The sequence below is a fragment of the Pteronotus mesoamericanus genome, unplaced genomic scaffold (assembly GCF_021234165.1).
Source record: "Pteronotus mesoamericanus isolate MK-2021 breed Mesoamerican mustached bat unplaced genomic scaffold, CSHL_Meso_final contig_192, whole genome shotgun sequence".
Classification (NCBI taxonomy): domain Eukaryota; kingdom Metazoa; phylum Chordata; class Mammalia; order Chiroptera; family Mormoopidae; genus Pteronotus; species Pteronotus mesoamericanus.
The window spans coordinates 649,440-671,286 of record NW_026555082.1 but is presented as its reverse complement, the minus strand read 5'-3'; the positions used below and the strand labels follow the sequence as shown (position 1 = coordinate 671,286).

Genomic DNA, 21,847 nt, shown 5'->3' with positions numbered 1-21,847 from the left:
AGGGGCGCCTCGGGGTCACGACACAGAGAAACACACCTACCTGTTTCAAGGTCGGTGAGGTACACAGCGTAGTCGAAGCCGCCGCTGAGGATGCGCTGGCCGCAGGGAGACCACCGGGCGGCCCGCACGGCCTCGCTGTGCAGCGAGTAGGTCTGCAGGCAGCTCCCCGAGTCCACGGCGTTCCACACCTGTGAGGCAAGAACAGCACCAGACGTCAGGAGCGGGGTGCCTGGACTCTGGGGCCCAGCCTGGGCCCTGCACACGGGGAAAAGGGTCTCGTAATGGAACTAGATTCCCTCCATTTTACCATCGAAACAAGATCTAGAGGTTCAACTTTCCCTTGTACAAAGGTAAAGGCTTGGGGCTGGTGAGTAGAGGGGGAGCTTTTCCCAGAAACTTTCTGGGGTTCAGGGAGCCCATAAGAAAGCAACCTGTCCCATGTTCTGCCGCTCAGCCCCCCACACTCACAGCTGTGCCTGGCTCGCCTGTGTCCCTGACATCTGCCCCCGGGACAGGGCCTTCGCCGCCTCGAAGCGGGCCCTGCACCCGGCCAGGCTGCCTTCCCGGCCCTGCTTTAAGGCGAGGGTCCACCCCGAAAAGGGCCGCCACGCCTGTGCTGACAATGGGCAAAGAGCAGCATTCGGCCCTCAGACAGAGAAGGTGCCACCCTCGTGCCCACCCCGGCTCCCCTCCACACGGGGACGGAGGCCCGGGGCAGACGCCCCATGGACACTTCCTGACTTCTGAGGTGCGCTCCAGAGCCCTCAGGTATAGAACTGGACGTTCCGAGAGCCAGGGCCACTGGGTGCCTGCGAGCCTGGGCTCAGCTGTCACCAGCTCTCTCAGGGAACCGCACCCACCCCCTCAGAGCCCCAGGGAAAGGCCAGAAGGCATACAGCCGGCCCAGGGCCTGGCCTCCCCAACCCCCCCAGGGTGATTCAGAGGACTGAACACCAGGGGCAGCAAAAGCTCCTGCAGCTGCAGGTGGGCATCGGCCGAGGGCTCCTCCCCACCCGAGGGCAGTCGGGGGGTGAGTGAGGACCCAACAGGCAGCACTGTGGGGGGCAGAGGGCGGAGCTGATACATGAGTGGCAGGCGTGCTCTTTGGGGCCAGCAGGCCAGCAGGGTTCCCGGACACTCTCAAGCACCCGCAGGAACCCAGACTCCATTTCCTTAGTAAGAGGAAAGCCCAAGCGCACACCCACAAGCCTGATCCTAGCGAGAGCCTTCCCCTCGCGGTGAGAAAAGTCATCCTGAAGGTTCTCAAAATGCACAGGATGAGGGTTCTGAAAGCACGTGTCCTGGGCACGTAAGTGTCGAAGCTCAAGGAAACAAAAGGCCGAGGGGGGCCTCCGAGACTGCTGAGAAGGCTCAGCCCCTCTCCTCCTTCCTGGGGGCCCCCCGCCGGGGCCGCACGCTGAAGAGCCAAGAAGAGCAGCATTGACATAGAAACACGGGCAGGAGTAACAGGAGAAACAGCCCACGCCTGCCACGTGGCCTGCGGTTCATGGTACAATGGCAGAGTGCAGGGCACTGCTGTTCGTTTGCACTTTGTTTTCAAAACTGTGTACAAGTCTAACTTTAACAGAAAAAAAGTAAAATTAATGAACTGGATCCACAGAGCTAATTTGGCTCAACAGTACATAGGTCATGCGGCTTACACATAGCATGATGCCATACAAGTTTTAAAAACGCCACCTCACACCCGTTAGCATGGCCTCTCTCTAAACACAAGGGCAGACCCAGCGCCGCGAGGGCGTGGAGAAGGAGGGGCCCTGCACGCCGCCGGCAGGACGGGGCGGTCCAGCCACGGCGGAACCCTCCACAATCGGCGCAAGACGTGCCACAGCGTCCGACGACTCTGCCCGTGTGCCTCCCGGAATGGAAGCCAGGGCCTCAACGGGACAGGCACACACCAGCGTTCACAGCTACGTCATGGGCCCACGACGGACGGACAGACAAGAGGCGGCCCGTCCACGCCGTGGAGTGCTACACAGCCCTAAAAAGGACGAGGCTCCTTCACAGGCTACCATGTGGGCGAACCTTGAGGACATTATGCCGAGTAAGGTGAGCCGATCCAAAGACAAACAGCGTGTGGTTCCACTTCCATGAGGGTCCTGGAGCCGCCGAAACCGCAGAGCTAGGCGGTGGCGGGGGTGCTGCCAGCAGCTGGGGAGTGGGAATGGGGAGGCAGCGTCTAACAGGGACATTTCAGTTTTGCAAGATGAAGAGAGTCCTGGGTTCGGAGGGCGGAGGCGGTTGCACAACATTGTGGACGTACTTAATGCCACTGAACCATACGCTTAAAGATGGTTAAGATGGTACGTCTTATGTTATATGTATTTCAACACAATTTTTAAAACTCACATGAAGCCATAGTCCATTGTGTGTGTTTGTGCATTTTCAGTAAGACTAAAAACAGGCGCAGAGAAGGGGGTCATTGCTGGGGACAGAGGGAGAAGGAAACATCCCCAGGAATGCTGGGGATGGGAGCCGGGGGAGGGAGCTATGAACACCCTTGCTGCAGTTCCTCTAAAGGGAGGCGGGGGGGGGGGGCCGGGGGGGAGAGAGAGAGAGAGAGACACACACACACACACACACACACACACACACACACACACCCCGATCTGCTCCAGAGCAAACACGCCCCAACGTGGCTAACTACTAAATGCCTTCCTTTACGGGGTCTTTCAGCAAACGCTTCCTGAGGACCGGCCATCAGCCGGGCACTGCGGAGCAGCAAACCACTAAGATGAAAGTCCTGCCTTCAAAGAACGCGCGCTCTAGTGGGGTGGACAGGCGCCAGGCGGGTCAAGGCGCAGAATCCGCGTAGTGCTTCAGGCGGGATAACGCCTGGCGGTCTGCAAAGGAAGTAGGAGAAGGGCGACCAGGTCAGGAGAGGGCTGCAGCGGAGGCTGGAAGGCCCCTGGCGGGAGCTGCCCTTGAGGAGGGAGAAGTCGGGGAAGAGGCCTGCAGGCAGGGCGGGGCCCTTCTGGCTGTCGAGGGAGGGGGAGGAGAGGGCGGGGCCGGGACGGGAGGCACTTGGGTGAAAATCCAGTGGAGAGGCGAGGATGGCACGGCCGACTGGGGACCGTGGGGAAGGGGCCTTGCTTGGAAGGCAGAACCATAAGATTTCCTTGGCTTGGAGCTGGGGTAGGGGGACAGAAGAAAAGTACAGGCCACCCACCCCCCAGCCCGAGCACCCAAGGAATGGAGGGGCAGCTGCACGTTTGGGGAAGACCAGGAGCTCAGCTTCGAAGACAGAGAGCAGGCCGCTGGGTACATGAGTGTGAGGTCCCGGGTGGAGGCTCGGGCAGGGGGTGGGGGGGCGGTTACTGTCATTGATAGTCTTTCTGTCACGAGGCGCAATCAACATAGACAGTGCAGAGAGGAGGCCCGATGTCCACAGGCAGGGGTGCGAGGAGGCTAAGGGGAAACCAGAAAGGAGTCTGAGAAGGAGAGGCCGATGAGGAGGGCGGGAAGACAGGAGAGGGGGCGCCTGGAAGCCAAGGGAGAGACAGGTCAGTTTGCCTCCAATGCTGCTGACGTGGTGATCGGATGAGAGCTGGGACCGGCCCATGGATTTTACAATCTGAGTGGTGGATACGCAGGTGTCTGTTATGTTACTTCCTATACTTTTATGTTTAAAATATTTCATAATTTATGATGATGAAGAGGAAGAGGAGGAGGAGAAAAAGGGAGCTAGGAAGGATGAAGGAAGGCGAGGAAAGAGGAAGCATGAAAATGAGAGAAGAGAGCAAGAGAGAGGGAAGGGAGGAGGAGCTCTCTTCTCATTTTCCTTCCTTTTTCCTCTCCTCCTTCATCCTTCCTCTCTCTTCCTCCCTAAGGAGAAGAGAGAGGGGAGGGGAGGGGACGGGAGGGGAGGGGAAGGGGCAAGATAGCTCATGGCTATAACTGAAGAAGGAAGAAAGAAGGGAGCAGAGAGCGGGCTCTGTGGCGCCAGGACCAGAAGCAGCAAAGCAGAAGTTTGAACTCTTGGCCAGGGGACCTCCCGAATCCGTGATGGAAACATGTTTAAGGAAATCCATCCCTCTGTAAATTGTCCAATAACTCCTCTCTGAAGTGAAAAATGCATACTTGGCGCTCCTGGTTGATATGTACACAATAGCGTCAGGATCAATGCAAGCCAGTCAGCCACTCCGCAAAGCTACCCAGGGTGAAGGCGAGAAGAATCTTTGCTAATCGTTCCCCCTAATTGAATTTAATGTTTACTGTCAGGTTTTAAAGATTAATTCCCAAACACCACCGCAGCCTGAAGTGTGTACCTTTTTTCAATTAGGCAATTAGAGATCCCAATCTGCTTTCGTGGAATTAAGGAGTCAAGTCTTCTGTCGAATGTTCTAAGATGACTTAACATATTAACTAGAAGCTAATTCTATGTGTCCAACAAAAGTCAGATTTGGGAAGAACATGACAAGTAAACTGGTGCTTGCTTGTCCCATGTTTACTGCGGTCTCCGTGGCCTGCTTACTGCGACATGGCCCTACCCACCAGGAGCTCTCAGCCTCTTAAGACCTATTTTTAGCCACGGTCGCATTCTCCCTGCCCACCTGCCTGCCTTTTGTTTTTGATGATAAAGACAAAAACAATATCCTTATAAAAGATTCAAATTATACACACATGCAAAAACCAAAATGCCGTAAGAATCAACTGCGGGATTGCTGTGTCTCTGATTGCATCGGAAATAGGTCTGTTCTGCTTTAAAAAAAAAAAAAATTAAGAAAGAAACACAAAGTAAAATTCATCCATAATCCCACCACCTGGAGATAATGGCTGTCAGACTTTGGGGTGAATCTCTGTCTCCCATGTGGCCCCGCCTCGGGGGCCCTTCTCGTTTAGCCCTGGCTCCTGGCCTCTTCTCCATCCCTCGATAGCCCCACTCTCTGGGACTTCAATTCTAGAGACCCTGGTCAGACTCACATGGCTCCGCACAAGCCTGTGCAGCCAGTGCCCAGGCTTCACCAGGCTGTGTGTCTGCAAAAGCTTTGGAACCTGCAAGGAGGGTGTGTTCAAGTGCTAGAATTGCACTGAATCTGCACACCAATGTGGGGAAATGTCTTAACAATATTCAGGCTTCCTTCTGATGCCTGGACAGGATATATTTATCCTTTTGTTTAGGTAGTCTTTAATTTTCTAAGTAATGGTTTGTAGTTTTTTTTAAAAGAAAAAAATCTTAGACATCATTTGTCAAATTTATCCCTAATTATTTCATGTTTGGGTGATACTGTAAATGGTATTTTTAATTTTAGGTTCTTCATTTCTAGTATGCAGAAATATAAGTTTTGTATATCGACCTTGAATTCTGAAACCATGCTAAACTTAGATCAAGAAGTTTTGTAGATTCAGTAGCATTTTCTACATAGACAATCATGTTGTCTGCAAAAAAGACAGTTTTGCTTCCTCCTTTCCAATCCAGATAGCTTTTGTTTCTTTTTTCTTGCCTTATTGCACTGGCGAACATCTCCAGTAAAATGCTGAATAGACACAGTGAGAGTGGACACCCTTGCCTTGTTCCTGATCTTGTGAGGAAAGCAGTCAGTCTTTCTCACAGATGAGTATAATGCTAGAGTTCATCTTTTCATAAATGCCCCTTATCGGTTGGAGAAAATTCTCTTCTATTTCTAAGTTTGCTGAAAGTTTTCTATCAATAATAAATGCTAGATATTGTCAAAAGCTTTTTATGCATCTCTTAAACAGACTATATGGTTCTTTTATAGCTCATTAATATGTTGACTTACATTAGCTGATTTTCAAATATTAAGCAAACCTTGCATTCCTGGGACAGATCCTACTTGGTTATCATATAGTGGAAGAAAGAATTACTGTATCAGTCAATCCATCAATCAATCCATCGAAAACGGAGAATTTGTTCCAGATGCTTGTAGATGGCTGTCTTCATGTTCACATGATGTTCTCCCTTTATGTCTGTCTGTCTCCAAAGTTCTCCTTTTATAAAGACACCCGTCATACCAGGTTAGGGCCCACGCTCACAACTTCATTTTAACTTGATTATCTCTATAAAGATGTTCTCTCTCTCTCTCCAAATAAAGACACATTCTCAGGCACTGGGGGTTAGGGCTTCAAAACATAAGTTTTGAAAAAGACACACTTCAACCCACGATGAATCGGTACTTCTTCCTTAAATATCTGGTGAAAGTCATTAGTGAAGTCACTTGGGCCTGGAGTTTTCTTTGTGGGAATACTTTCAACTATGAATTCGATTTCTTTAATAAATAGGGAGCTTTAGGGATTACCTATTTCTTCATGAGTTTTCATTGTCTGGGTCTTTTAGGGATCGATGCATAGGTATAAACTTGATCATAACATTACCTTAGGAACATTTTGATATCTTGAGATACTATTTCTCTTATTCCTGATATTGGTAATTTGTATCTTTTATTCCTGATGAGTGGCTGAAGGTTTATCACTTTTATAGATCTCAAAGAATCAGCTTCTGATTTTTCTCTACTGTTTGTTTTTCTATTTCAATTATTTCTGCTCTTATTTATCTCCTTTCTTTCGCTTATTTTGGGTTGAATTTGCCCTTCTTTTGTGTCTTCAAGTAGAAACTGAGATAAGTGATTTGAAATGTTCTTTATTAATAAAGGTATTTAGTGCTATAAATTATCACCTGAGAACTGCTCTAGCTACATTCCACAACTTTTTATATGTAATATTTTCATGCGCATTCAGTTAAAAATGTTTTCTAATATCCCTACCAAATTCTTCCTTGACCCATGGTTATTTAGGAGTGTACTGTTTAGTTTCCAAGTATTTGGAAATTTTCCAGTTATCTGTTATTGATTTTTTTATTTAACCCTCTCATCATTAAAAGATGTATTTTGAATGCTCTCAGTCCTTTCACATTTACCGAGACTTGTTCAGGGCCTGGGACATGGCGCACCTGAAAACAGCGACTACCCTGCTGTGGTCGCACGAAGTGTCCGGTAAACAGCAACTAGTCCGATTTGGGTGACAGTGGTGTTCAAGTCTTCTATGTCTTTACTGATTTTTCTGTCTACTTGGTCAATTGGTTATTGAGCAAAGGGTTTTAAAAACTCCAACTGTAACTGTGAATTTGATAATTTCTCCATTCAGTTCTATCAGTTTGCTTCATTTATTTTAAAGCTCTTTTATTAGGTATATACATATTTATGCACCTAATGCTTATATACCTAATGTTATGCACCTAATGTTTTGCCCTTTGGAGACTGACACTTTTATCACTACAAGATGACTCTCTCTATTCCTGTTAATATTCTTTGCTCTGAAATCTACTTTGTCTGATGTTAACGTGGCCATTCTAGCTTTTTTAAAAAAATACTATTAGTTTGTCATATTTTCCCTTCCTTTTACATTTATCTTTTTGTGCCTTCATATTTAAGGTAGGTTTCTCACAGGCATTATATAATTGGGTCTTGCCTTGTTACCACCAAATACTCTTTGTCTTTTAAAAGGGTGTTTAGTAGGCTACTTCATCTATTTTTGATATGGTTTGGGTTTAAATTTGCTATTTTCCATCTATCTCATCTCTTCTTTATTCCTTCTTTCCTATTTCTTTTCACCTTCTTTTGTTATTTCATTTTATCCCCCACTGTTAAATTACTGATCACAAATCTTTTTTTTATTACTAGTTGCTTCAAGCTTTATAGACTACATCTCTCACTTATCACAGTCTACCTTCAAGTAACATTAGCACTTGCCTTATAAGAACCATAACAACAATATACACACACTTCCCCCACCTCAGCTTTTATACCTTATCATATATCTTATACATACAAGTTATAAACTCAACACTTCTTATTATTTACTTTAAACAATCAATCATTCATTGTTTAAAGTGATTTTAATGACAAGTATTTACATTTACCTACATATTTATCATTTCTGGTTCATCATTCTTCTGTGGAGATGTAGATTCCTATCAGGTATCATTTTCCTCCCTCAAGAACTTTAACATTTCCTGTAGTGTGGGCCTGCTGATGATAAATTTCTTCAGCTATTAAATGTCTGAAATAGTATTTTGCTTTTCTTCTAAAAAGATATTTTGCTGGGTATTAAATTTTAGGTTGACAGTCATTTGTTTTTCTTTGAGTACTTTAAGTAGGTTGTCCCATTGTCTTCTGGCATTATTTCTGATAAAAAATTCATTCTTATTTTTGTCACTCTGTATGTAGCTTGTCTTTTTTTACCCCTCTGGCTGCTTTTAAGATTTTCTTCTTTGTCGTTGGTTCTAAGAAATTCCATTATGGTATACCTTGGTGCTTGGGGTTCACTGAGGTTCTTGGATCTGTGGGTTTCTAACGTCTTCAAATTTGGAAAACTTTCAGCTATCACTTCTTTAAATATTATCCTACTCTCCCTTCCTTTGAGTACTCCAATTTCATGTATTTTGCGTGAATATAAAGTTGTGCCACAGCACACTCATGCTCTCTTCATTTCTTCTCTAAGCTTTTTACACTCTATTCCATTTTAGGTATTTTCTATATCTTCAGATTTGCTAGTCTGGCTTTTATAGTTTCTGATCTGTTATTAATCTCATCTAGCATATTTTTATCTAAGACTTTTTTTCATCATTAGAGTACGCTTTATATCTTTTATCTTACACGTCTCTCCGTGCATACTTATGCTTTCTTCTACATTTTTGCACACATGGAGCATATTTATAACCATTGGTTTCACGTTCTTATTTACTAATCATATCATCTTGCTATTTCTTGCTGTTCCTACTGACTGATTTTTCTTCTTTGTTCACGGTTCAGATTTTTCTACTTCTTTGCATGCTTTGTAGTCTGTTTGGATGTCAGATACATTGACTTCTACTTTAGTGGATGTTTTGTATATTTGCATGTCTATAAATACCCTTGAAGTTTATTCTGGGACACAGTTTAGTTACTGTGAACCAGTTTGCTCCTTCCTTGGAGAGTTCCGAGCTCTGACAAGGGGACCCCGGAGAGGCATTCAGTTCAGGGCTATTTTACCCGACTACTGAGGCACTACCCTTGTGAATTACAAGGATTTCTCACTCTGGCTCTAGGGATTCTTCACCTTGTTCCTTTGAGTGGTTCTTTCCCCACATCAGGGAACTTTCTCACCACATGTGTGCTGATCAGCATTCCACTCGAGACTCTGAAGGGGTCTCCCACTCAGATCTCCAGAACGTTCTCTCTGTGCAGCTCTCCGCACAGCCTGCCCTGGGCCAGAATGCTTAGAGAGTGACGGGGTAGGAGGTATTGGCTCTGTGGGCGTCCTCGAGGCAGTAAGAACGCCGGGGGGACCTACATGCCAACATCAGCGACCACAGGCATGGGCCAGGAGCCAGAAGTGACCTGAGAAGATGAGTCTGCCCACACGACCCCCCACGCCCGCCGGCCTCAAGGAAACTTGCAGAGAGCCGGGGAGGACTGCCGCGTTCCTAGAATACATGGTGCAGCAGTTTCAGCCAGTTTCGCTTGAATCTCTAACGGCAAGGTACCTTGGCTGACGTCTTTGCTACAGGAGGCTCCCATCTGTAGAAATGATGACATCTAAAGCAGTATTTCCATTTTACACCATCCTCCTAGGTGGTTCCTGAGATGCTTCTATACCGAATGGGGCAAGGTCCCACAAAGTAACGGCTGACGAGAAACTCACTCGGAATCTGTAAGTACATGGGCATTCATCTCACACAGAATTCCAAGAAACTATCCTCCCTCTTCAATAAGGTCAGAAGAAAAGGAAAGAGTTTTAAATGTCAACAGAAGAGGTAAAAGGGCAAAGAAGAGAGTATTCTCAGAGTGGAAAGGACTACGAGCGGGACACCTCACAGAGGCGGCTGAAGAACGCACGGAGCGTGGCAGGTCATCCCACGCCCGTCCCCGGACGACCCTCGGCAGCGTCCGGGCCCCCCAGCGGGCAGGCCCTGCAGGGCTCCGGGGAAAGCCAGGGCCCCTTTCGAAAGCATCGCAATCCTGGACACTATTCTGAGACAAAACACCGCCTCATCTCACCTCCAGGCAACAGTAACCGTGTACTCGGCCGCTACCCCATGTCCGGCAGGCTTTCAAGCACTTCACAAGAATTACCTCAATCCTTTCCCAGCCTATGAGGTGGATGTTTATTACCACCATCACCTGACGGACGAGGAAACGGAAGCGCAGAGGCCTTACGGCCCCGGGGACACCGCGAGAGGCGCAGTAGGACCAGACCCAGGCAGCCTGGCTCGGGAGCCTGCGGGCTTAGCCGCTGGGGCTGCTCCACCTCCAGCCGTGCACGCGCCACGGCCCCACCCTGGGCTCCGGAGGGACCCAGCCCGCCGCCCGCTCTGACCCTCCTCCCACTGACAGCACTGCCGCTGTTTCACGGCGCCTCCTCCCCCGAGTCACTGCCCCCTCGCGTGTCCAGAGTGCCACCGTCCTCCTGTACACTCTTTCCCTGGCCTACCAGTTCACTCTTTAAAACGTGCCCCCAAACCAACCACTTCTTGTCCCCTCTGCTGCCACCATCCCCTCTCTGCACCGCTGGTAGGGCCTCAAAACGGGTGTCCCAGCCCCCACTCAGCCCTCTAGCTTGCTGCCACAGCCACCAAAGCGGCCCGTGGGGTCAGAGGCCAGGTCGCACAGTTCCTGTCGTCCCCAGGAGAAGGCCCGTCACTTCCGCTCTGGCCGCTCCTCACACCCCTCAGGCCCTGCGGCCTGGGCACCTGCGTTCCCTGCGCCCGGCCTGCTCCCCACAGACGGACACGGGGCTCCCTAAGCCTCCGATCAGAGACAGGCCCGCCCCATCCAGGCTGACGGCAGCCTCACCGCTCGCCTCGCCTCCACCGGCCCCGCCCTTCTTTGGAGGTTGCGCCGCTTCCCAGCACGCTTGTCTCCTTGGCGTGCGCGCTTACTGCCTGCTTCTCCCACTGGAACGTAAGCTCCAAGAGGGCAAGGACGCTAGTCGTCGTCTGTTTTGCTCACTTCTCTATCCCTAGTATCTTGAGTACAGTCTGGCATATACTAAAAATGACTATATTTGGCTGTGTATAATGTGCACTTTTTGCCTAAATTTTTGAGGGAAAATAAGGATGCACATTATACATGGACAGTGCTATACATGGGTGTGCATGATACACAGCAAAATACGGTATTTGAAGAGGAAATGAAAAATTAGATGGCATGCACGGCTGAATGGACGAAGGGATGGCTGCGCTAGCTCTAGGCCACCTACAGCGTGGACAGACAGATCTCCCCTCCGCAACGTCACCCCACTTGTTTAGCACTAGGTTATGGAACAGGAGAAGGCGAAGCACAATGCCCTTTGGCTATGAGAGACCTCCCCCACTCAAAGAGTAAATCAGTCATATTTGAGTTGAGCACTATTTTTCAACAACTGGACGGTATCGCCTGGTCGGCACCCCCCGCCCCCGACCGTGTTCACAAGAATAGCCTGAGACTGGCATCGCAAGGACCTTGGGCTGGTTCCTGCTCTTCGGTAAAAAAGGGGATGAGATGACATTGCCAAGGCTCTAAAGGCCTTTCCAAGTCAAGATTCACTCGGTCTCTGGCCTCCACACGCACAGGCCGTCCAAGGACACAGAGAAGGACGCACGGTTTTAGCACAGGAGCGCTGGCTCCCGGCAGGCACATCTGCATTTAAGCCCTGCCCTGCCAGGGGCTCCCCTGCCGCCCAGGGCCATTCGCCCTTTTCCCGGTACAAGCATCACGCCCGTCCCGGGGGAGCCACCTATGCCCCGCCCCGCCGCTGGGGCGCACGAGGCACATACCCCAGCTCCCACAAAGGACACATGCCACACTTCAGAGGCAGTGTGGGCCGAACCGGGAGCCGCGTCTCCTCGTCACGGGGGTTGCCAAGGAGTAGCCCCGGCGCTGAGCGAGGGCCGCCCCGGCGGTGGCCGGTCCCGGGGACCAGGGCACACTGCGACGCGGAGGAGGTGAGGCCGAGGCATGAGGACCCCAGGCCCCTGACTGCAGCCATGCCTGGAGCTGCACCGCCCTTGGCCTCGTCACCTCTGCAGCCACCAGGTTCGCTGTTTTGCTTCAACTACGAGGAGTGCGTGCTCCGCCGCTTGCAACCAAGAGTTCTAACACGATCCCTCCTAGAAGTCTGCCAGAAGTGACCATTAATTTTATTGAGAGCTAGCTTCTAATACTACCTTTCTCTCTTGTGGAAAGTAGATCTAACGTTCGACCATCTCTAGACTTCTCCACGCCCTCCCCTTCTCTGTCACTGCCAAGCGTGGTCGCGGCACCGCTGGAGAGCCCCAGGGCCAGGCGGGCGTGCGCGGGGGCGCCCCCGGATGGGGCTGGGAGCGCGTGCAGGGCCTTCCCAGCAGACAGCCCCTCCATCCTTGGGTATCAGGCCGCTCTGCTGCTTGGTGCGCTTACCCAGGACACAGACCACTACGGGGGGCTTTGCACTGCTCCCTGCCCTTTTAGCCTAAGACGCAACCTCTCCTTCAGCTGTGGGAGGGGAAGGAGGGTCTGGCCTGGCTGGAAGCAGGGATAATGTTACACTTTAACTTTTGTGCATCACTTTCCACAGCACTTTTCCAAACTGTGGTGTCACGGGAGCCCCAACAGACCCTTGCGGGCAGCGGAGAAGTCACCTCCATCTCACAGGTGTGGGCGCGGAGGCCCAGAAAGCCTGGGCGACTCTTGCTCAGTCACTGGGTCTGGTCAGAAGGTGTTTATTCAGGACCTGCCAGGTGCCTGGAACATCGCTGGCTGCTGGAATCCCCAGGGAACAGAGCGGCTCACGTGGGCCTGGTGGAAGGGAGAGATGCCGAGCAAGCGCCCCAGCAGGCAGCACACCGGGGAGGCGCTAGGCAGGAAGGGAGATGGGCTCCAGAGATAACGGGGTGGGGGGTGCGACTTCATGTCTGCGGGGGAGGCAGGCGGGCTTCTGAGGGAGGAGGGACTGGCGGCCGTGCCAGAGCCGGGGCGGGGGGCGCGGGTGGGAGGGCCGTCACAGCCGGACACAGACTGCGCGGGACTCAGCCGGCATGTGGGGAACTTCGAAACTGTCACCATCATGTACAACAGGAGGCCACCGAAGGGCTAGACACAGCAGAGCCCAGCGAAAAATGACATCCCTCTTAAAGGGCACTCAGGACGCTGCATGAGAGGCCGGGGCAATGGGGGAGACCAGTGAAGAGGGCGCCCAGGGCGCGGGGCGGCGGCGGGCGAGCCGGGCGCGGAGGACACACAGGCATCCGTTTGGAGAAGGATCGCCAGGACCTGGGGGTGGATCAGAGGGGACAGCGAGGAGGAAGGGGGAAGGCGGGGTGCCGCGGGCAGTGGGGGGCACCGTGGTGACAGATGCAGGGGAACAGAACCTGGGATTCCTGTGTCTCCGGCCACAGGATGGCCTCACCTCTGCCAGCAAAAGCAGCGGCAGGGCGGGGGCTCCACGTCACCTGAGCCAGGCCGGGGGCTGGGTGAAAACCAACATGTGTGCTTCACCCGGGTGCAGCGCTGTCACTGAACGCGGCTCCTGAGAGCGGCCGACTTCGTTCCAACGGCCTGCAACTCAACGCCTGCCGCAGGCGCAGGTGCAGGCCCGGGCCGGTCCCGATGGCAGGGCACAGCCCCGTCCCCAGTGGGGGAGGCCTCGTGACAGCTGTTCCGGAGACCCAGCTGACGCAGCCTCTCCGGCCCCCACCGGACAGCCAGCCAGGGCAGGGACCCACCGCAGAGGTGACCACCCCCAGGAGTGAGGCCGCGCTCGTCCTGCTGCCATGGCAACCGCCGCCGCAGCTCCAGGCGGTCTCTGCTGGCCAGGCAGGGCGCTGGGGGCTGCCCAGTGCGCATGCCCCGTCAGGCCCACGCCGTCGGCCACGAGGCTCCTCGCCGGCCCCCCCATCGTCTTCATCAGACTTCCCAGTGTACGCGGAAAAGAACGCCAGCCCTCAGCCCCCCAACACTGTCCAGGGGCCGCGCGAGGAGGTGGGCGCTCTCGGCTCCTGGCCACGAGGGCTCGGTGGGGGTGCACGTGGAACTGGTTCAGCGGGACAGCCTCCAGTCCACAGAGGGGACCCCACCGGCTGGCGGGCCGGCTGGCCCCACGGCTCCCAGCTGCCCACGCGCACGTCACCTCTGGCCCAACGTGTGCCCCGCACTCTGCCTGCAGCGCTGTCTCCCTCTCCACCAGGCTAGCCCTGCTCCTCCTTCCATTCTCAGCGGACATGCTCCTTCCTCCAGGAAGCCCTCCAAATGGACCCCCCCACAAGCTGGTGGACGTCCCCAGAGTGCACTGCATCTCCCCGCTGGGAGGGTTGGATGGGAAACGTGGTGAGTGCCTGGTGACACGTGGCATCCTCTTTCCTGAAAATGAGTGGTCAGTGGGGCTGTCTTTTCATTTTCGGTCATTATTCCTTTCCTGCCTTATTCTATTTATAATGTCTTTGATTATGAAAGTAATCAGTGCGTTTTAATAACCCCAGTCAGTATTGCTTCTCTGGACACCCCATTCCCACGTGCCAGGGGCTCACCCAGGTCACAGAATCTCCACAGCTCCCCGCTGAAGCGGGGGCACAGGCCTCTTTACAGATGAAGACACGGAGGCCCAGGGCGTGTCGCCCACGGTCACGCAATGAGCACGTGACAGGCCCGGGACGAGCGCCAGAGCCCCCGTGCTCCCCCAGGGGCTCCCCTGGGCAGCAGGCAGGGAAGGCGCTGCGAGGGAGCAGAGGGCGAGCCGGCTCCCGAGGGTCTGCACGGCGTCCTCCGCACAGACTTTGTTTTCCTGAGATCCCACTGAATGTACAATTTGGCATCCTGCTTTCTGCACTTAACATTTTCCAATGTTCTTAAAAACTTCATTTTCAAAAGTGCAGTTACTCATCCATTCCAGAACTGCAGAGCCCAGATAACAGCGAGGGCCTTGAACTTGGCCGTTCCCCCTCCCGACGCGCACACAGCCGGAGGACTTAGCCTGATTCAGCGTGGTCGGAAGGGGTACACTGCCTGAGTCTGGGAAATAGCATTACTTCAATCTCGCAAATGCGTTTTGAAAGTCATTAAGCCACAGAAATGCCTGGCTTCTGCTGCCTCCCCAGCCCTGCCCGGCGGCATCCCGCGTCGCGGCACCAGGCGTCCCCACAGACTCAGTGCTCAGGTCCCGGGCGGTGGCACACAAGCCCTCGGCCCAGAGCGCCCCAAAGCCCTCCTGAGGAGAGGAGAACATGCTATTAGCCCACCCTGGTCGCTGCTTCGGGGGCGGGAAAGAGCTGCCGCACTCCACGAAGAGCAGCGCCGACCCCACCTGCCGGCGGCACGCCCACTCTGCCGCCGGGGCTGCCGCCAGCTCCGGGAGCTCGCTCTGTGCTCTCCGGGTTGGCGTCCAAAAATAAAACCCCACTGCATTTATGGGTCTCGAGTCTGTTTCTCAGAAACAATCCCTAAGTCTAACTGCTTTTAAAAGGGCCAGGTAAGGACTTACTAGCCAGTTTCCGGAGGCTTCTGGTTCACTCAAAAGCCCTCAGCACTCACACTTGGGCAGGGCCTGGGTTCTTTTGGGTTGAATATTTCTCTTTCCCTAATAAACTGTATCTTGAATGCATTAGGTGGTATTATAAATGGAGCTCAAACATTTTCCAATAGTCTTGAATTAGTCTGTATAATTACATTACTTCAACGAGCACAAAATTATTTTACCTATAACAGTTTAACAAGTTATTCGAAAGGATTAAGAAGGGTTACATAACAGGATAATAATGACAAGCCTGCAGCACTTAAGTCAGTGATTTCTGTGGTCACACAGCCTGTAATTTACAGAAGGTGCTTGGCTGTGAGCATCACGGTCTAAATCCCTTTATCTGTGCCCATGCTGACAGCAGTGGGGACTCGGACCTCAGGGAACAGCAGTCCCCGAGAGCCAGGTGTGATCAGCCACAGCTGTACTGATCGCAGGCAGCCCGTCTGTCCCTTAGTCCATCTGTCTGTCTCTCCTGAACTCTTACTCACAAGCTTTCGGATATGGCATGTGGCTTCCAATTTTTTCTTAAGAGTTTAGCACAACTACTGCTTAACTTTTGGCAGCTGTCCCTGACAGTAATTATATTATGTAATGGTGTCCTGCACCGCCCGCTGTGACGTGTACATTTTCACGGCTGTGGGTCACCAGAAGCAACAATGTAGCGGCTGTGGCTCTGCGTCACTGTGAACGGCCCTCCGAACCCGAGGAGCAGGTGCTCACAGAGCTGGGCCCCCTTCTCCTCGGGACACTGCCTTGGCCTTGGGGCCGCTCCAGCCCACCCTGCCAGGAGGCAGGCGGGCCACAGGGCGGTATCAGCCACGCGATCACACGGGGAAGGGAGTCAAGCCTGATGAAGCCACAGCCTGGGAATCGCTGCGGGCTGAGCCTTCCTCTCCTGTGCCAGGATGGCGGAGCTCAGGCCCCTCACCCGAGCCAGGGTCGCCCAGCCAGCCGATGCCGCGGAAGCAGCGCTGAGACCACACGCAGGGCCCTCGCCCCGCAGCAGTGGGGACAGTAGGGACGGGCTCCCAGGCTCCCGACGCTCACAGGAGGTCGTTCTGTCCTGGCGCCTCTCCTGGATGCGCCCCAATGGCCCCGTGCCACCTGTCCCTACAGGGAAGCGGGCAGCTCTACCAGGGAACCGGGGGCTTCAGGACAGAGGGGTGTGCGAGCTTCCTGTAACGCACAGATGAGGAGCCTGGGCCCCGCAGGCTCGTGGGTCAGCTCTGGCAGCTGCGAAGCTTCTGGCTGCCTTCCCAGGCCCCGGGGCAGAGGCCGCCCATGCCTTTCCTTCTCCGCTCCCAACCCACGTGACATGGCTTCTAAGCTTTCTTTTCATCTTTACAAAATTAAGCTTTAAAACGGCTAGTTGTGTATGAGTTTTTATGATAAACTAGTTGAAAACCTCTTTTGAAAGTCACCGGGGCATGAAGTATAAACCAAGATCCAGCAGAGCCGAGGCCCGGAGAAGGCCACCGTGGCTTCTGTCTCAGGAAGCCTGTCCATCCGGTGTCCGAAACAACATGGGCTGCTTTACTCCGTGGCTTGTTTGCATGATTTTTAATAAACAATAATAAAATTAACTGAATCCTCTGATCCTGGATTTATCTAGCCTTCACCGTGGAGAGACACGTTAATAACAAATCCCAAAGTTCCATGGAGGAGCTGCAGGGTAGAAACCTGAGGCTGTTGGGAGACGGAAGCAGCGTGAGCAAGCAGGAGGCCTGGGGGACGTGCTGTGACAGCAGCAAGGCCACCGAGGCCGGAACCCCACGGGCTCTGCAGACACCCCACACCCTGACCCCGCTGCGCCCTTTCTATTCACGTGCCGGGGCAGGTGGCCGCGTGTCCGAGCGCCGTCTCGCCAGCTAGACAACGAGACTGACACAGCACTTGCGGGGGCGGCGGGGGGACTCCAGGGGAACTAAAGTAACCAAGGGGGACGCACGCTACAACGGACACACACACCCTGGCTCTTTCCCCTCCTGTGCCGCCTGCCGCCAACACGACCCATGGTGGGCACACAGGGCTCGACACGCTAAAAAGCAAGGGCGGAGAACGGTTGGCGCGCCTCCCAGGAGGCCGCTGGCCGACCGGAACGCCAGTGGCAGGCGTGAGTGCCAACCGCCCACGCTCAGTCCCGTGGCGGAGGCCCAGGGCGGAGGCAGGCGTGGCGGGGACGTCTGCGGCCAGCGCGGCAGGGTCCACAGGGCGAGGCGGCCCCGAGGCCAGTGTGCAGGAGTGACAGCGGCCTGGGCCACCTGTGTCCAGGGGAAGGCAGCCGTCCTGACGGCGGTCGCCCTGACCTCCATCAGCTGCCCTGGCCTTGGCCTCGGCTGGAGAGGAGGCCTGTCCTAGGCCAGGCGATGTGGTGCCCAGGGGCCCTGCTCTGACAGGGTGCTGGCCGCCGGGGCCCTACCTGCACCGCAGGCTTTAGAGAGTCACGTGTCCTGCTGCTTCCCGTGGCAGCTGCTCCAACCCACAGCTAAATGAAGCTGGATGCACTGCAGGCACGCCTGTCCACGTCGCCCCGTCTCCGGAAAGGATAAACTGCTGCTTTCCAAATAGAAAAATTACCGCCTGGTTCACTGAAGCGCAGGCCCCCCACCCCACTCTGCTTTCATTTTCACGGGTACCCATGTGTCTCCCAGCTTCCGCCTTCAGCCAGGCACGCCTGCCTGCGGCTGCTCAGGGCATCCCGGCCGGATGTAGCTACCCACAGGCAGCGCCTGGCGGCACGGAGGCCGCGGCCGGGGCTGGGGCCGGGGCCAAGGACCCAGTGGGGCAGCAGACAGGACATGGCCCGGGGCCTGGCTCTCCCTCCAGCGGCCTGCGCTCTGCCGTGTCCCCCCTCTGAGCCCCCAGGTGCTAATCTGCAGGGCAGAGAAGGCACTATCCCCTCATCAAGGCTGCTGGGCGGACAAACCCAGAGTTCGCGGGAGGAGCGCCAGGCACTGAAGGGCCAGGACCAGGACTACTCGCGCCCCAGCCCCCCCACACATACTCCTCGTGCCTCCCGGACGCACTCGTTTCACATCGGCCCCGAGCGCTCCCAATTAATGAAAGAACAAATTAAACTGTCATTACTTTGCTTAATTCTGTAATTAAAGAACTTCAAGAGGCGACAAGCTCTAAATAATGCATGCTTTTGTCAAAGAAATGTTGTGTTCTGGGTAAAGAGAAGAAAGTAAGGGGCAGAGCCCCGGGGAAAAGGAGGGAGACGTGAGGCGGAACGATGGCATTTACCCCCAAAGATGGGGGGAGCGGACCGTCGCGTGACACCTGCAGGGTTTGATTTATTTCTGAATTAAGGTTTCAGCCATCACCGAAACCAGGAAAATATACGCCCTGCCCCACCCCCGCTCGCACGGCTCCGCAGCTCAATCGGCAGGACGGGCATCGAGAGCAATGCGACCGACAGCCCCTCCGGTCAGAGAGGCCAAGTGCGCGGTCACTCTGACATCTGTGTGCGACTCGCCTTTTGTGTCAGGTCAGGGGAAAGGCACACCGAGGGCGGGTGAAGCGCGGGGCTCAGCCGGCTGCACACGTGTGTCTCGGATCCAGCCCCTCACGCCGCGGCCGCGTGCTGCCCTCCTGAGGGGGCTGCCCCTGCACAGGAGTCGGACAGCCAGGACGCGCGCCCGGCTCCCCGCACCCCCGGCAGACCCGGCCCCCGCCAGCGGCCGAGGCAGGGCCAGGGGCGCCGTGCCAGGCGGACACGTGCCTGTGGGCGGCCCGGCGAGCACAAGGTCTGAATTAGGCACCGGCAACCAGGCCTGCAGCAGCAAATTAAATAACTCGCCGAGACGTGTTCTTCTCGTTAGGCGTCCTGTTTCCGTGAATCTCCTACATGGTGTGATCACACTGTCCCGATTCTCTGAGTCACATAAAGGAGCGGCTCTTAGACACGGCTTTCATTTATGCTTCGATTAGCTGCAGAACCCAAACGATGAAATGTTATTAAATACAACTTTTTTCCCCCTGCAATTTCGCCAAGTTCCAAGAACAGCTTGGAGGTTTCCCTGAAAAGGTTGGCAAATGTGCTTGGTACACAGAGTAGCAGCTGCTTCACCAACTGCATACTTTATTAAATTACTGCCCCAGCAACGCCCCACCAGCCTCGGGGCCAAAGCGGAGAAGGACTTAGACAGGAAGGGCTCCTGAGCAACAGATCTGCGTCACAAGTGACCGACCTCTGTCGAAGTCTGCAGGGGGGGGGGGGGGGGGGCAGGGGGTTATTCTGTGAGGGTTGGGACCTCGAATATATCATTTTAATAACATGTACCCACGATTTCAATGCTGAAATGTCACTTATCTGTATCGCTGTACACGTGATAATTTTCTCTCCTTCTTTCCCCACCGGGTACCCACCAGGGTGTGGTAGAGCGCCTGGCGCACAGTAGGTGCCTACTTAGTACTGGCTTAGCAGCCAAATGAAGGTGCACACCCACAGCAGAGGGCCGGCCACAAACAGGCCCTCAGGCAGCGTCCGGCTCGTTGCCCCAGTCATGGGCAGTGCGGCCAGCCTGCTCGCTGTGACAGGCCGCACCCGGGACGCCCCGCTTCCCAAGCCGCCCCCTCACGGGAGCCCCTGCCCTGCGCTCCCGCCCCTGCACCGCCCACACCCCCATCTCTCCCCAACGGAAGCACCTGAGGGGCCAGCCCGGCCTGCGGTCCGCACTCTGGCCGCATGAGACCTTGGGTGACCGCTCAAATGGGAAGAATACCCCCAGGAGGGCCAGCGGCTGGCACGCGAGCACGGCGCCCACGACGGCGGCCCCAGGCCGCGCCCGCCCCTCCAGCAGCACCCCTGATGCCGGGAGACAGGCGCCCCGGCCAGGCGCGGGCACGGCGAGAGCTGCACCCCCTGGTCACACCAGCCTCACGACGGCCACAAGGGCCCCGACGGGCACGGGGCTACGACCGAGGAGGAAACGGGGCAGAGAGCTTCAGAAACGCCGGCGCCCAGGCCCCTCAGCAGGGCCGGCTGCGCGCTGCCCGGGGAAGCTCTCGCCAGAGGCCCTAGGTGCCTCCCAGCCACCCCCACCCCGCCCTCGCCCTCCACGCGCCCGCAGGCCCCGGGGCCCTGCCTCCAGCCCCTCCTGGAACGCCCCTGAGGTGAGAACTTCCCGTGAGGAGGTCCCTTCCTTTTGGGACCCAAATCGCCCCAGTGCCACCTCCCCACTCCCCTGGCAAAGCAGGTGGCCCCGGTCCCGACCCTGACAGGTCACACACTTACTCCCAGGGATTCCTACCCCCCAGCCCCCCGCAGACCCAGCTCCCTCGAGGCGAGGGCCCTGCACCCAGAGCTCTGCACACCTCCAGCCCCAGCACACAGTAGGGGCTCAGCGAGCACCGGACGCCCAAGTGGGCAAACGACCAAAGCACCTCCTGAGCATCCGTCATGAGGCTGGTACCTGGACGTTCTGAAAACCAAGCCCAGGAAGCACAGCCTCGGCCCCAGGCCCGCTGTCAGGCCCAGCGAGGCAGGGACCTGGGTGGCGTGTCTGGGGGAAGCTGTGAGCAGGGAGCAAATGCAGGGCCCGCTCAGAAGGCCCGGGACCGTCCCGCAGACAGACGCGGCCACCACAGCTGTAATCGTTTCAGGGCCAATAAAAAGCGCCCATTGCGTTTGTCATCAGGGCTGCCCTGGGGGACAATCCTGTGCAGACTATCTCTGCCCGAACATCCTTCCAGCTGCTTGGCTGACGAGTTAATCAGGCTGGTTCCCTCCCCGCGGCCTGTCCCCTCATAAATAACCAGAAGTGGCATGGGTCTCCCCAGCACTCTGCCCTGAGAATGAATGGTCGCCGTGGCTCTCCCCACACAGAACAGGGCACACGCACGAGAAGCTCCAGTGCCCCAGGGGGCGAAGTCTGGCTGGAGAGGGGGTCGGGGGCTGCCTGGACACGCAGGGTCCTTCCACCTGCCCAGGCGGCGGCCTGTCTTGCTGTGGCAAGGCCCTCCGTGCCCAGCGCCAGCCCCACACGCCGCGCCATGCGGCCAGTCTCCCACCCCATAACCTTCCGGGGGCTCCCATGCTACCCGCGAGCCAACAGCAGCTGAGGGCCGACGAGTGGAGACCACGGCAGCAGCGCGGACCCAAACCCAGGTCCCTGCACCCCCTGCCCCACCCTGCCCCGCCACCCGTGGCCAAGGCCCCCTGCGCAGGCGGGGCGGCCCGTCTGCACCCCGAATGTCGCTGTCCTGCAGTCAAGGGACTCCTGCACGTGCAGAAGGCCGGGCGCCCCCCGGAACCAGGACACCTCACACACAGAGCGGAAGGGAGTCCGGCTGAAGCCGGAGAAGGGAAACACGGCTTTCTACCCAGGACCACCCCAAACACACGCTCGGCAATCGCTGC

The 21,847-nt window shown here is 55.2% G+C and overlaps 1 protein-coding gene across 1 annotated transcript in view; it reads right to left on the bottom strand.

Moving 5' to 3' along the window:
• Positions 1-21,847, bottom strand: part of WDR25 (WD repeat domain 25) — a 120,891-nt gene that overhangs the window by 47,906 nt on the left and 51,138 nt on the right. Inside the window, exon 3 of the mRNA XM_054567666.1 lies at positions 41-188. Within this exon, the coding sequence (XP_054423641.1) occupies positions 41-188 (148 nt within the window). The remainder of the gene's footprint in view (positions 1-40; positions 189-21,847) is intronic.